The sequence below is a fragment of the Parasteatoda tepidariorum genome, chromosome 7 (assembly GCF_982258835.1).
Source record: "Parasteatoda tepidariorum strain Cologne lab strain chromosome 7, Ptep-v5.0, whole genome shotgun sequence".
In the NCBI taxonomy this organism is placed as follows: domain Eukaryota; kingdom Metazoa; phylum Arthropoda; class Arachnida; order Araneae; family Theridiidae; genus Parasteatoda; species Parasteatoda tepidariorum.
The window spans coordinates 8404964-8420483 of NC_141761.1; the positions used below are offsets into that span (position 1 = coordinate 8404964).

At 25.7% G+C, this 15520-nt stretch overlaps 2 protein-coding genes and 1 long non-coding RNA gene across 8 annotated transcripts in view; 2 read left to right on the forward strand and 1 right to left on the reverse strand.

Annotated features, from left to right (window-relative positions):
• The window catches only part of LOC107440777 (mitochondrial potassium channel ATP-binding subunit), a 546992-nt gene that overhangs the window by 193508 nt on the left and 337964 nt on the right, over nt 1–15520 (reverse strand). The gene's annotated exons all lie outside the window — the stretch shown is intronic.
• Nucleotides 1–15520, forward strand: part of LOC147806797 (uncharacterized) — a 494278-nt gene that overhangs the window by 192623 nt on the left and 286135 nt on the right. The window lies entirely within an intron of this gene.
• Nucleotides 1–15520, forward strand: part of LOC147806801 (cofilin/actin-depolymerizing factor homolog) — a 35635-nt gene that overhangs the window by 18049 nt on the left and 2066 nt on the right. Inside the window, exons 4-5 of one of the 2 annotated variants that reach the window (XM_087167234.1) lie at nt 7198–7314; nt 13851–14089. In XM_087167234.1, coding sequence (XP_087023360.1) covers nt 14043–14089 — 47 coding nt within the window. In that variant the 5' untranslated portion in view covers nt 7198–7314; nt 13851–14042. The remainder of the gene's footprint in view (nt 1–7197; nt 7315–13850; nt 14090–15520) is intronic. The other variant, XM_087167235.1, reaches the window with a different exon arrangement.

The following is a 15520-nucleotide window of genomic DNA, read 5'->3' on the forward strand; positions in this document are numbered from 1 at the left end:
TATTAACATTTGTATCATTGATAAGGAAATTAAATGTAGCATTTTCATGAAGATTATTTCTATCTCTATTTTCACTTTTTATTTCCCTATATTCAAAACTTTCAACGTCGTTATTATAATAATAACTAGTGTCTTTCAAATCGTAAATTTTATCCATTTATTTAGGAATAAAAATTTTCAATCCAGCACCAAGTTTCTTATTTTTGGAAAATATTTCATTCAATTTTTCTCTCACAAATTCTTTAGATTTTTCTTCTACAACTGGACTTATAAAGTCTGAAAAGAAGCCTCTTCCTTGTATTTTTTTACTCTTTCTGTACAATCTATGTTTATTCATTTATTTAGCAATAAATTTGTACTGTACTTCTTGTTTATTTAAATCAATTAGTTCACCTCTATGATTTGTAATTCTCATTCTAATTCGATTTATAGAATCAGATTTAACGGGAAAAAATATCAGTTTATCAAAATCTTTAAAATATAAACTTCCAGGTGGATTTGAAGATGTGAAAGAATAAATGACTTGAGATTGAAACTGATTTATATAAGCACCATCCACTATATCACAGTGAATATAAATATTATCATTACCATTAGCTATATCAGCAATAAATTTACCTTCTTGCTCTTCCTCTTCATATATTTTAGGTTCGAATCCTAAAATTTTGTACAATTCAGTTTTAGTTAAATCAATTTTATAATTCTTTTTAAGTTTAATACTAAATCTTTGTCTTTCTTCGATTATTCCAAATAATATAGGTGGATCATTTCCAAAGAATTTGACCATATATCGATTCAAACCTCTTATATTGTAATGACCATTTGGAATAATAAAATCTTCCCATTTGGCTCCGTCAAAGTATGAAAATTTATTGTTTTTCTCCGTAATATTATTCCATGAAATATACATTGAAAAAGACTTAAGAGCTATCTCTGTAAAATGAAAAGGTCTCGAATACTCAATGGTGAAATCTTCAGATTTATTTACGTTTTTTGAATCTAAAATAATATACTTCATTTATAAAGAACAATTTTTTCATTATAATCACTAGGCTCTTGTGTAAATGAATATAAGACATCGATAGGAGATTTATTTGTATTTCTTTCAGTTATATATTTCATGCAGTAAAAACCACATTTTACAGAACTGGGGCTTTGTAAGACATTATTGTTATAACGTATTTCTTTTTTTGAAGTATTTAAATAATTTTGTATATTTTTAGGAAGAAAATCATTTTTTATTTTTATAGTGTTATATTCATATTCTCCAAAAGGATCAAAGTATTCTATAAAAGATTATTTAGGATCGTTATAATAACAAACCCAATGAGTGCCAGGACCTGTAGAAATATCTAAAATACCGTTTTCAAATTTTTTAATTTGTTTTGGTAATAAATCTGAAGTAAACACACCTCTGAAACCTTTTTCACCTTTCATGTTATTTTCAATCATTTCGTTGAATATTCCCAGAGTTGATAGACTCCCTTTCCACAAGGTTTTTTTTTTTTTTTACCTGATCCAGAAATTTTGTCCAACACTTTCTTAGTACCCCAACCAGCTGCTTCTAATGCTAAAGTAGAAAGTAAAGGCACGAAAAATGGTTAAAACACTCCAATCTTTTTCAGTTGAGTCTTTGATATTTTAATTCTTTTACTTTTATCAATTTGGTTAATTAGCGTAACTGTTAAATGTAAATCAAAGTTGGGTGTTTTACTTTTATCTATTTGTAAACTAACTTCTTCACCACTTTTATAAGCTGATTTCAATTTAGAAATCTGACTTTCGCTCAAGTATACTTTTTTTACAATCATTTATTTACTAAGAAATTTCTTATAGTATTCCTTTACCTGATCGTTTGTCATAGTTCCCTCTCTTAATAGTGAATCCAACAAATCAACAGTTTTATTATAAAATTTTTTACTTTTAGAACCTTTACAAATTTTATCTGTCAAATCAGCTAAAATTTTCAATTTATCTTCTAAACCTTTTCCTGTGTAATATCTACCTTTTTAATAGCTGATAAAGCATCTATATATATTTTCATCATACTCATCTTATTATCAGCAATGTCAATCTTTTTTTGATATTCAACTTTCTTTTCTTTAGTTGCAAATTTTTTTTTTTTTACTTTCATTTCCTTTCTCTCTTTTAAATTTATCTCTGTATTCTTTTGCCCTATAAATAACTTCATCAGTTTTATTCCACATTATTGAAGGTAATTCAAATTCTAATTCTTCTAGAACAGTTTTATCCACATCTCTGTCTATATCTATTTTTAAAAACATACTTCTTGCATTATTCAGTATAATCTTCCTCTGACTGATTCTCTATCTGTGGTAAAGTTTTATTGAAGTCATTCATAGTTAAAGATAAATCATCGACAGCATTTTTTATACCTATCAAATGTTGTTGTCTAGATGTTTTTAGTTTTTCCATTTGATGAAGTACAGGTTCGTGAAATTCTGCCAATGATTTCTGTATTCCTATATCTACTTCTAATTTCATTTCATTATTTTTTCGAATTTCTGCTTGTAATTTAACCAACTTTATATCATTTTTCAATTGCTCTACCAACTTTTTATTTCTCTCTTCTTCGACTTTATCCATTTATAGGTAGTAAAAATAACTGTAAGGCTTTTTTGCCTAAAAAAGGTATTCTAAAAATGTTTCTTAATAAATGGATAAGATTACAGTGATCCTAAACATTCAGGGATTTATTTTTCCCAATCGTAAGATTGTAAGAGAGATAAGATGGGTTCATTTAAATTTACCAATCGGTGAATATATTGGCGTATTTACACCTAATTGAAATTTTGATTAAAGGATTCAAAATAAAGAAGTTCTATAATTGCAGAAACTCTTTATTATTATTTAATAACAAATGTGTAGTATATTGCACATTTGCAACATCATGAGTATGCTAAACATATTCTGTGGAATCCAATTTGCATGAAAACTATGGAAGCAGCTCTTATTCTTTGTGAGGTAAAACCCACATTTAAAATTCCTAATTGAGACCCGAAGACCATATATTGGACACTAGATGAACATTTTCAAATTCAAAAGGATTGATTCAAACAGGATACATAATGAACAAAACAATTGTTTAATTTACATTCAAATGCATATCATAGGTATTGAAATCAGTGTTATAAATTTACAACTGCATAAAATGAAGGGTTGAAAACTTTAAAATGCTTTCAAATATAATTGAAATAAGCTATGTTAGGCCAGAAACTGTAATTGCCTTATAACTAATAGATAATAAGTTGAGTGTCTGCTGATAGGGACAGCTTTTTGTTCTATCTTACATCAAATACGCTGCAATTTATTGTTAACTAACTGATGATCAGTCAAGATCAGGACATACTTCCTTTATATTCTATTGAAAGTAGAATTTCTTAAAATTTTTGAATTATCATTGATAAAAGTAATGTTAATCTAGAGGGTCTGATTCAGTAGCCATTTCAGCATTCTTGCTCTTAATTCAGACAATGAAAAAATTATTTGAAAATGTTATGAAATTGTAGGTTTGATGAAAAAATCCTTCCATCTCAATTGTTGAAGTGATTGATTGACTTTGACAAGAAAAACTGTTAGAAATTAGATATAATAAATATAAATTCAGTGATGATGAGTATGAAAACATTTGGTAAAAACAAAAAACCCTTTCTTATGTTCAAGTGAGTAGTATATTGATATTTCCATGAAACTATTTATTTTTAGAGAATAATTAAAAGTCAACCACTAAAGGGTTTTCTTAAGGGTACTTGACTTTACATGTTTCAAAAGGATAAACAGAAATTATTGTATTTCTCTTGAAGGTGACGTTGACGAGAACAAGTAAATGAGACATAAATACAATAAGCAGAATTTTATTTAACAACTGCAACTACTTGGAATCTCCCTCTATATTAACCACAAGTAAAGAAAGTATAGTTGTGAAAGAAGTTTTTTTTATAAAAAGAAATCCAAAAATCCTGTCTAAAAGTATATGAAAAATATCCATTTAGATTTTTAATATACATATAATTTTTTATGTAGTAGATAAGCACATTTTGGCAATCTCTGATAATAAATCCACAACTTTCTCAATAAATTGTTTAAAAATTATTCTTACGTTAAAAATATTTTCTTGCATACAAATCTTTTGAAATTGTAATCTTTTTCCCAAACTGTTGAGCTGTAATGTATCTTAATTTTAAGTGAACTGATTGTTCATATTTTAGTGTTTTATCTATAAAGTGCTTACAAAATTCAATTTTTAAGCTCTATTAATTTACTATTTGTATATGAGCCCTGCTAATGTGTCTGGAATATATTTATGCTTTGAAATTAAATCGAGTGTATACCTGGTACCTCTTACTTTCATAAAACTAATATAGTCATATTTGCTTTTTGTAGTAATGATCTTGATGACTTTTTTTCTTTTCATCACAATCTTGTTATTTCAAAGGTTCAATATATCACAGATTTTAGATCATAACTGTTATTATAGTTTATTTCAACTGTGTGATGCAATTAATTTTATGATACATCATACATTCATAACTGCAGTTGTATAAATGTATAAGAAGGGTGCAAAAAAGTAATACAAAGTAAATTTGTAGCAACTTTTTGCAACAAACTTTTTTTAGCTAACTTTTTTCAAGCCTTTTGTGTAGTGCTAATTATGCTCTTCTTTTATGTGTACAAATCAACTGTTCTTTGAATGATATTTCAGTCCTCACATACTTGGTGGATCAACTATGTGATTTTTTTCCTCTCTATTTTTTTACATATAATGGACTAATTACTATGCATTCTCCATAATGCTATCTTACCTCTTAGTATAAACTAATTTTTGTCTCTTCAGTAATTTTTTTACTGATACTGAATGATTTTAAAATGAAAAAAATAATAATACGGTTTTTTTATTCCTTCTAATTAAAAGAAATCTTAATTTAGAAAAATATGTAAAATACTTCTAATACACTTTTCCACAATAAGAAACATATATGAGCCATGCAAGCACATTAATTCCTATTGCCATTCTTTCTTTTGGCTTTGAAAGAATTAACAGGTTACTTCAAACTATTTAGTCAATTGCAGTCTGTGCGTTGTATCCTTTTGCTAAGTTACAAACTCACAAATAGATTTTCTATCTACAGAAGAAAAACTCAAAAGTATATTTTAAGTGTTTTATTTTGCTAATTTTGTGTTGTGATTATTTTTATTTTGTGAATTTTTAATTATTTTAAAATTTGTTTGCTGGTTTTAGAAAAAAAACATTTCACACTATTGAAATGGTGTAATTATTAGTTGTTGTATATTATTGAATCGAGATTATATATTATTCATTTCTAAGAATATGTAAAAATAAACATTCATTATGTAACAAATGAAAGTGCTGTCAGAAACTTAAAGACTCATATCAATAAGAATATCCATGCCTTATCAATTCAAAGAAATAAGAAATATTGGTTATTTGTACTTTTTCTTAACTTTGTCATTTGAGTAGTTGAATGATTGTTCTGGTAACTGAATCTTTTTAAATTATTTTAAATACAAAAGGAAAATTTAAGACTACTGTTTTTTATATATTTTTTTTTCTAGTGTATATCATTGAGCAATATTTTAAAAAGGTATTAAATTTGTCAAAATGTATATTCCAACATTGTATTAATTTTTCTAGGCAAAAATTCCTTTAAATGTTTTATTTTTGTAAATTCAATCAAATTAGATTATAGATTTGTGCAAATAATTTTTTTACAACTCATTCAAGTTCTTTGCTAGATTTAATTGTTAGTCAACAATACTATTCACTAAGCTGGCAATATTTAAATATATATTTTTTTTAAATATATATTTTTTTAATTAAAATTACTGTTGTTTAAGTATATTGTACATAGATTGTACAATGTTGTTTTTAGTTAATTTTTTTAAAGAAATTCTTTAATACTGTATTTGAAAGAAAAATCGTGTAATTCTTTGCTTAGGTGATGATAGTTCAATATTATGATTTTTACATTACATTTATCTTTTTGCATCTAGTTTAAAAACTTGTTTAAACAACTACAACCAGCCATTACTGACAGTACGGTTTATTTTATTTACGCTTTGAAATTTACAATATGAGTTAAATATTATAAAATAGTAACCTGAAGAAATACAATAATTTATATACATATTGAAATCAAAAGTTTTTATTTTAATTAATGTTACGAAATTTATCCTTAAAATATGAACTAAATAAAACCTTCTCTAAACTAAATATAACCTAATATAACTAATATAACCTAATATTACCTAATATAACTAAATATAACCTAAATATAACTATAAACTAAATATAACCTAAAAAAAACCTTCACACCATAGTTACCTCTCAAACTAATTCCGAAACAATGATTTACATGATATATAAAACTATAGTATGCTGGTATGATGAGCTTGCTAGGTGAGGCATTGTTTCAGACCTTGCCAGAAGTTCGAGAATGTAAAGTAAGTAAACTTATTTATTTGATTCTTGTACATTTCCATTGTTTTGCAATAATTTGTTTATAATCAATCTTTGAACCAAGTGGAATATTTTTTCTAACTTGTTTCTAAAATTATTTAACAAGAATTAACTTACAAGCTGGAATTGCTGACATGCGTTTTGAATACTTTTATTTTTCCTTTAGATTCTAAAGTGGTTAGTAATTTGATATTTCTTAATTTGAAATATATTCTATGTATTCTTCCTAATTTTTTTTTTTTTTTAAATATAATATTTTAATTAATAAAGAACAGTAATTTTTTATATAAGTAATTTTCACAAGATTTTTAAAATAAGAACATTACAGAATCGAACTCAAATAATGTTTTTAGACTTGCTATTCCTTTTTTCTCTTCACTAAGAATGTTCTTTTTATATTGACAACACTTCAATATTTGAAGAAGAAAAAAATTTCAGCTATACAGCTGTAAAGTTTTACATTTATCTAAATTTCTTAATCTCTATGTTTACAGTAAATTTTAGTTAAATTCTAAATAACTGGTAGGTTTTTAGACTCTTATAAAAAAAAAAAAAAAAAACATTTGAAATTTTTTTTTTTTTTTTTTTTTTTTATATGTGTTAAATACATTTTAGAGAGGGATGTGAACATTGCAAATAATAAAATTTTTTAATTGTGTTACATTTGTGTTACTTATCATAATATTAATTACTTGTAGGACTCATCTTCACTGTGTTTCTTCTTGCAATAATTCAACTGCTGGAAAACCTTGATCAACTTGAGTAATCATGAAACAACCTGGGAGAGAATGAAAAATGCTTTGAATACCTCTGCAGTAAGTTCTAAATAATATGAAATTTGTAAATTTCTGTATCACATATGCACTTTAGAAAACAATTGTTCCACAGATAACCTAGATGATGTACAGATTAACTTGAGTAACTTCCTTTTTAAGTACACTTCAATAATTTTCTTTTCAAAATTCATTCAATTACTTTTGCAAAATTGTACTGTATTATTACATACAAAAGCTTCATATACCATTTACTTGTTGCTGAACTTTATTCAGTTCCCCTTACTATCATGCTCAATATTCACTATAATCTGGTACAAAACAATTTTTCAATTGATTATATAGAATTAATTGATCATTAAAGCACACTATTTTGTGCTAGTTTACTTATGCAAATGTTTTAATATTTTACAAATTAATTTGGGTTCTTCCTTAACATTTTATTGAACATTATCTGAATCTAAAAGTCATTCTCAGTCAATTAGGAATTCACCTCATAATTAACTTAATGTTAATATTTTTTATATTAAAATTATAGATTAAATTATACAAATCAATGTCTAGCAATGTAGAAACTTTTAAAACAAGAATTTAGTTACAGTTTTAAATTGCCATTTCTTTGGAAAATGTAATTACTGTTTCCTCACATAAATACTTTAGATACATTAAAAGAATACATTAAGAAAGTAATTACCATAAATCATAAATACATTAAGAAAGTAACTACCTTTTTTCTTATAAATAAATAATATTTTAAAATAACATAGAAAATATTTTAATTGATATTTCATTGAAAAGTAGTTATTTAATTTTTGTATATTTTATGCCTATACAACCAGTAAACCTTTAATAACTTATTATTTATGTTAAAAGGAAATTGATGATGTGTGTCATTTTTAAGTGTTTTGTGTATTATGCACGAGTTTGCTGATCCGCACTGTGTTGGCCACTCAATTCTGTGGTTAATCGACAGTTTACTCTACAGTTAACAAGCATCAACAAGTAACTAAAATTGAAATTGCTAGCTTTTCCTTTGTGTATAAAGTTTTTTTCCTTTTTTTAAAGGAGCCGAATATCTTTTTATTATGTATATAATAATAAAATATTAATAATTAAAATTTTCTAAATTCTTTTGGTGCAAAAGGAAAGAAAAAGAATATGTTAAGCAAACTTCAAATAAAAATTATGAAAACAAAAATAAATTAAGTTTTGAGAAAATATGTTTTTTTTTCAGCTCATAATTTTTTTTAACAAATTTTGTTTTAAATCAAAACTATCTGTGGGACACAAAACAAAGTGTATTCATAAGTTATTTAAACATGTTTAGATAAATTATTTTAACTTGTTCTTTTTATTTTAAAATTTTGTATTATATTTACTGACTATATTCTTATTGTTAAACTATATCATTCTTATTTTAATGTTGTTTGAAATCTGACAAAATAGAAACAACACATGTAATTACATTATTAAATTAAAACATATTAAACACATTAAAAGTTTTTTAAATAATTAAAAAATTACAATCCCTTATTCAGTAATAATTTCCCTCTTAAGTATATTTTAGGTTGGCACAGTAATTAAAAAACAATAGTTTTTCCTATTAGCTGTAAAGCAATTTTTTTTAAAATTAAACTCTTGATATAGTGTATAAAAATAAGTTATTATAGTTTGTACAAATAAATTTTTTTTTTACTCACTTGCAATTTACTGAAAGAAAGCTGGAGGGACAGGAATTACTCTCAATAAAGTAACACATAGAGTTTTTATGATCAAGTGAAACTTATATACCATAAAAGAAATGATACTGCAATTAAACTTTAATATTCTTTAGTGAGAAATGTTATTTGTAACCTAAGACAGGGTACATAGCATTTTTAAAAAGTGCTTAAAGGTGCTTATTTTTGATTTACAGTTTTTAAATGCCCTTAAAAGTGCTTTTTTTATTCGCGGTTTGTAAAAGGTGCTTAATGTTCTTTCTTTTAAAGAAAGATTTTTTCTTTGCCCTATCGATTGTTGTTATAAATTACAAAAAATGCATGATTTTCACAATTTTCTCTGCAATATTTATCAGAAACTAATTATTTTTTCATGATTATATAAAGTTTTAAATTTTTTTATTAATTGTATTGATTTTTTGTTTATAAATTAAGAACTTTAAAAATAGAATTTTTTTATTTTATTACTGCACAAATCATAATTATGATCTTTTCTTAGAAAGTGATTAGAGATATTTTTTGAGTGCTTGAAAAGTACTTAAAAGGTGCTTATTTTTTGTTGAAAAATCTGGCTATGCACGTTTTATCTACTACGTTTAAATAAATGTGTTTATAAAGGCCAAATTACGGGGAAACTTTAAATCTTAGTTTAAGTATTATAAATATCGAATTATTTTTTATTCTACTGCCTTGAAATCATTTTGACTATTTATTTATTCACTGTGATTGTAATTATTGATAAGCTTACTAGTGCTTAAATCTTTATTTAAAAAATTTTAATTAAAGCTAAGGAATTAAAATATTATTTGTCTCCTAAAATCTTAAGTAATATTCTCTCAATGCTTGAAAAATAGACAAAGTAGAATCTTAATTTCAAACTCTGCTTAATTTCTTTTAACATAGTACAATTTTGATATCCTAAATTTCTTAGCAGTACAAGAAAAAGAATTAAAATGCTTTAATTACAAATAAAATTTGTTAAATTTAATATAGTAACTAAGTAATGCCTTGAATATCAAAATAACTTTCTTTTCTTATTATCCATCCTACAAAATGTATATCATACGTATATAAAAAAGTTTTGATTCATGAAAACCATTTATTCAATTAAAATTTGCATCATCACATTCTTGTAAGCTTTTGTTTAATAGTCTTATATAGTTTGCTTTAGAAAAACATGAGATTGAAACTTAAATTTATGAAAATGTTGAATCAATTTTTTTTAACTATGCCCTTTAGGTTGCCCCCCTAATGTTCTGCTCAGGTTTCAGCCACTATTAAAATAATTACTTCTTTTTACTTTTGTATTAAAATAACTACTTCTATTAACTACCACTAAAATAATTACTTCCATTTACTTGAATACATTTTATAAAAAATAGAATATTCTAATGTTTCGATATTTAACATTAAATCATTTTATTAAAAAATGAGCAAATTTTAAGTTAGTGAATTTGTATGATTTAAAATAAGTTCCTCTCAAAAATATTGTTTGCATATATGCATTATATAATGCTTAAAAATTAAATGTTTTATTTTTATCTGATAAAAACTTGGATTATTCTAATATTTTCATTATACAGTTGTTCATATTTGATCTCAAACGTTTAAAAATTGTCCTATGTTCCATTAATAAAGGGTGTTGAAATATAAAAGCTACTGCTGTGTACTTTCTGTTTTTAAATAATTTGGAATATAGAAATAGTGTATTTTATTATTCTTTTTTGAAAAACTTTAATTCATTTAAGTAGAGCAAATTATATGTTTTTTAGTTTACTGTGTGTCTTTTTTAAAATTAGTCTGGCATATGTCTGCTGTTCCAGAAAATCTCCGTATTTTTTCTTTCATTTGTCCTTGGCCCACTACAAAGCCTCTATTGTATCACATATTCTGTTTTTCTATGTTTAAATTTATTTTTTCTCGGGTGCAGTCTATTATTTTCAAGTCAAGATAACCGTTCATATTATTATACATAAAATATTAAGAAAATGTTCCAATATAAAATTATAATAGCTGTGTATTTTACTCTTAAAATAAGCTTATTTTGCCAAAAAGAATGACCTTTAAAAGAAACGAATGTGGTGCAATAATTGGGATTTGTGAGCAGGACCACCAAGTTTTCTTTTCTTTTTTTTTTCTCTTAAAGTTTGTTTGAACATTGACTAATCCTACATTTTTATTCGAAAAACTTTTTGTTACACTCCTAAATTTAAATATCCGTATTCAAGCACTAACTTAATTGGATAGTTTTTATTCCGTAATGATTTATGTCAAATATTATAAAACCTTTTAAATGACTGGTTATTTTTATTTTTTCATGTATGTTACATATGTTTAATTGAAGTGTATCAAAATCTGGGGAGTTACTATATAAAGCAATAACTTAATACAGTATATATACGTGGTGCTCAGTAAAGTTCAAGTGCCTGTGCACTCTTTTAACTTTTGTTTTCAAACAGCTGCAGCTTTTTAAAGGTATCTGCAGCTGTTATAGTGTCTATGTATTGTAAAATAGCTATGTACTACATGATTATATTACTTAAAATGCTAACTGGAGATTTGTGTTCCTATTTTGACAGTGGTACGAGATATGAGAAAAAGTAATGATGATGATAATAATTTTGAAAAATTTGTGCATTTGAATGAACACAAAAGAAAAGCTCTTTGAGTACTTAAAATGATCACAGTACTGTAAAGATTGCTAAAAAAAATATAGTAAAAACCAAACATCAAAAAAAGATATTATTATAAAGAAATATTATCTTAATAAGTCATAAAAAGTTGCATAATATGTAAGCTGGAAGGTGTGGAGGGAACTTAAACATTATCTAGCAAATTAAGAATGGCTTAATAATTTTTCTTATGCCAAATCGAATTGAATTAAAACCTAAATGAATAGGATAAACAATTTAGTAGTTATAAGGGTTATCATGCATAAAAGGTTTAAATATTAGTTAAACCTATTTGCACATAAAAACCCTTATAACTTCCACACTATGAAGCATTCAGAATTCAACAGGGTATTCGATAGCAATGCCTGATGTATATTAATGAATTTTTTTATTTAAATAGTAATTTAAAAGTTTTTACAGGTAAAACTTCCAGTTTTGTATTCTTGGCTCTTTTTTTTTAAATCACATTCAGAATAAAGCAATGTGCAGAATATAATATCTCACATGTTTAAATAGCAATTTTGAACTCACAAATAGGTAAAATTGTAATTTTTATTCTAAATTTTAAAATCTATATTTTGGGTATTTTCTTTTTTGATTTTCAAAACCACTTCTCTAGACTGCTATGCGTTAAAAAGTGTGAATCAAAACTTTAAGCCTTTAAAATTCTTGTCTTCTGCTGAACACATTTTGGACTGTTTGGGTTTCTTTTGAAAATTTTTTTTTCTTTTTTTATTTATTTCATCATTGACTTTTTGAATATCTTCAAATTTTGGTCTAACTCTAGCAACTTGGTTTGGATTTAGAACAACTATTTTAATTATTTATTTTCTTTTGATCATGTTCAATTTAGAGTAAATGTAATATACCAGACAATACCTCACTTGCTCAGGCAGCAATGCCAGATGCTTAAATATTTATAAGTCTAAATTTGCATTGTTTTTTCATTATACCACATCAACTTCTAAACTTTTAGTTCTATTGATTGGGATTCGATTTCTTTTCTTCGATTTAACATGAATGGATTTATCAGAAACAATACCTCCTTTGTCTAGATAGCAAAATTTAAGTTTTGCACTACTCTGACTTCTTCTGTAAATTTAAGATAGTGGCAAAGCTAACTTAAAATATCTGCATTTTGCTTTAAAATACGACTTTTGTAACATTGAACTGGTTTCCTCTAAATGTTTCCATGTTCTTCTATTTTGAAAGAATGTTCCTAGATCCCTAGTTTTGTGATTAAACGAGTAAATATTATGTAAGTACTCATTTTTCCAAACATAAAAGTTATTTTAAATTTCATTAGCTATGGTCTGATTCTGATAATTAATATCATTAGAAAAAGAAATTCTCTCTATATATAAATGAATGTCTGTGTAATACTCTTAGTAATTTCAACTAAAATTATTTAAAATTGCAATTCGAATCAAGTTGTAGTGTAGTAGTCAAACATGCTTGCTAACTCTTATAATATTATGCACCCGCCAAATCTCTTGTTTTTTAACGAAGACTCCTGTATTTTACGACTATCTCCTGTTTACCTGTGTATTCTCAAATTTTTCTGTACTTGTTGCTGAAATCTTTAAAACAAAATCCGTAAAATATCTGCTGATGGCAAAAATACTCAACTGATAGTGTTATTGCCAGTTACTGCAATATGTTTAGTGTTAATAGTTTAAGTACTCCTCAAGGTCAGGGCTAACCTTGGGACGTTTTCGTGATTTTCCTCTCTATTTTACGCAAATGCGGGTAAGTTCCATAAAAAAGTCCGCCTTGAAGGCAAATTTCTCCCAATACTTGATTGATCCAGAAGTTCCCTTGTACTCTGGATTGGGTTCAAAACTACAAGTCTACGGAGTGCAACATTAGTAGCCTTAAACCCAAAATTGGGTCATCTGTTTAACAACGATTTAAAAATAGTTTAAGCCATTATAAATAATAATTTTAAAAAATCTTCTTTAGATTTATAAACATAGTTTTTACTTCCCTAAATGTAAGTGCTTATATTGTTTCCAATTTTGAATTTCTCTTTTTGACTTGCATGTTGTTTCAAAACTTTACTTGTAGCCTAAAATATATCGCTAGTAAAGTCTCCATTATTTTATTTCTCCAATGTTGGCTGGTATGATATTAACTATGAGTGCCTGTCTTTGTTGTATTCTGCTTATTTACTTAGCTTTTTCTTCAGTCTTCCCCTTTTCAACAGACTGATTGGTTCTGAGAGCAAAGAAATTTCAGAAAAATATTCTTTTCTGAAGAGTGAAAATGAAAACAAGGACATAAGATGTTTGAAAGGACTGCATGAGAATAATAGTGAGATTCAAGACGTAAGAAATCCTGGGTTTGCATCCAGCATAATAGAAATAATTCTAGCAAAGGAATGTCTATTGAAAAATCAACTGTTATCATTCAGCAAGCTTGGAGACAGTAAGTTGTCTAAGTGATAAAAACTCTATATAATTTCCTTCAGAGATACATTTTTTTTAAAAATTAAATTACAAAATGTACCTTATTCTTATATTTTTTCAATTATGCCTATTATTTTTCAAAATATACCTGATTCTTTTTCAATTACTTTGACACTTGACTACCTTTTATAGTGGTATCTTTTTCAGTATTTTACATTTTTGAAATGCTCAATTAATTATACATAGCTGCCAACTCTACTGGATTTTGCCAGTTTCTCCTGGTCTACAGGTTTAATAAAAATTCTCCAGGTTTTTGTATATTTTAGAAAATTCCCTAAAATATAGTAAGTTTCCTTAAAAAAAATCCCTATTGAAATAGATTTTTTGTATAGATAATTACTTGAATATTTAAATAAATATTACTAATAAATAAAGAAGTGAACCTCATTTATAGAAATCGGTTCAAAACTTTTTTTGTTCTAAAATGTTCAATTTATTTTCATTCAAATCTCTCTTCTTAAACTAATTAAAAAAATCTTTTAACTATCTTTGATGAATTAAATACCTATTAATATTCGAAATTATGAGTAAACATAATACATAACATTTCAGGTATGTTTAATGTCAATCATAACTGGAAAATGTTGCAGTTTATCTATTTTGATAATTATAAAAATCCATAAAATTCCCTATGTGTATATGTATCCTTGTCTCTGTCTAGATACTGAATTTTTTTTAATTTAAATTGCTGTTTCTAAGGAATTTTCTAACCTATTTAAATTTTTATCTAATTTGGAACATTTTTCTAATCTAATTAAAGTAACACTAAAAATATACATGCATCATATTTCAATATATCTGAAACAGTTATTTACATATTCAATTAAATGTGATTTACACATGTTTATGAACAACTTACCCATGAAAATTATATTGATTTAATAAATGCATGAAGTTTATTTTTTTAGTTAAATATATTGATTTTAAAAAGTTGAGAAATTTGATTTGAGACTCAATCGAGACTTGAGAATTTAAGTTTGAGACTGTCAAAAATAACCTTTGATCTCCAAAAATTACAAATTTGGCATCCCTGTAACTAAATGTTGTGTAGGGCAAGGAACTTTAACCTTTCAGAGAAGGTCAAATTGAGCAACAATCTATATTATATAAAACGCTAATACGTACGTATGTATCAATAAAACCGATGATATTTCTTTTCTCGCGCTGGCAACAGTTTTCATTTTTAATTGATTGGATTCGGCGCGCAAAAGCACGTAGTGAGCATCATATGGCTGATCTATATCATATAAAACGCTAATACGTTTTAATTGATAGGCTTCGGCGCGCAAGAGCACGTAGTGAGCATATCATATGTCTAATCGGGTGAATTCTCACAAAATTATCTTCATCGAAGCCGATGCTTTACATCTGGCGTTCAGTACTATTTCAT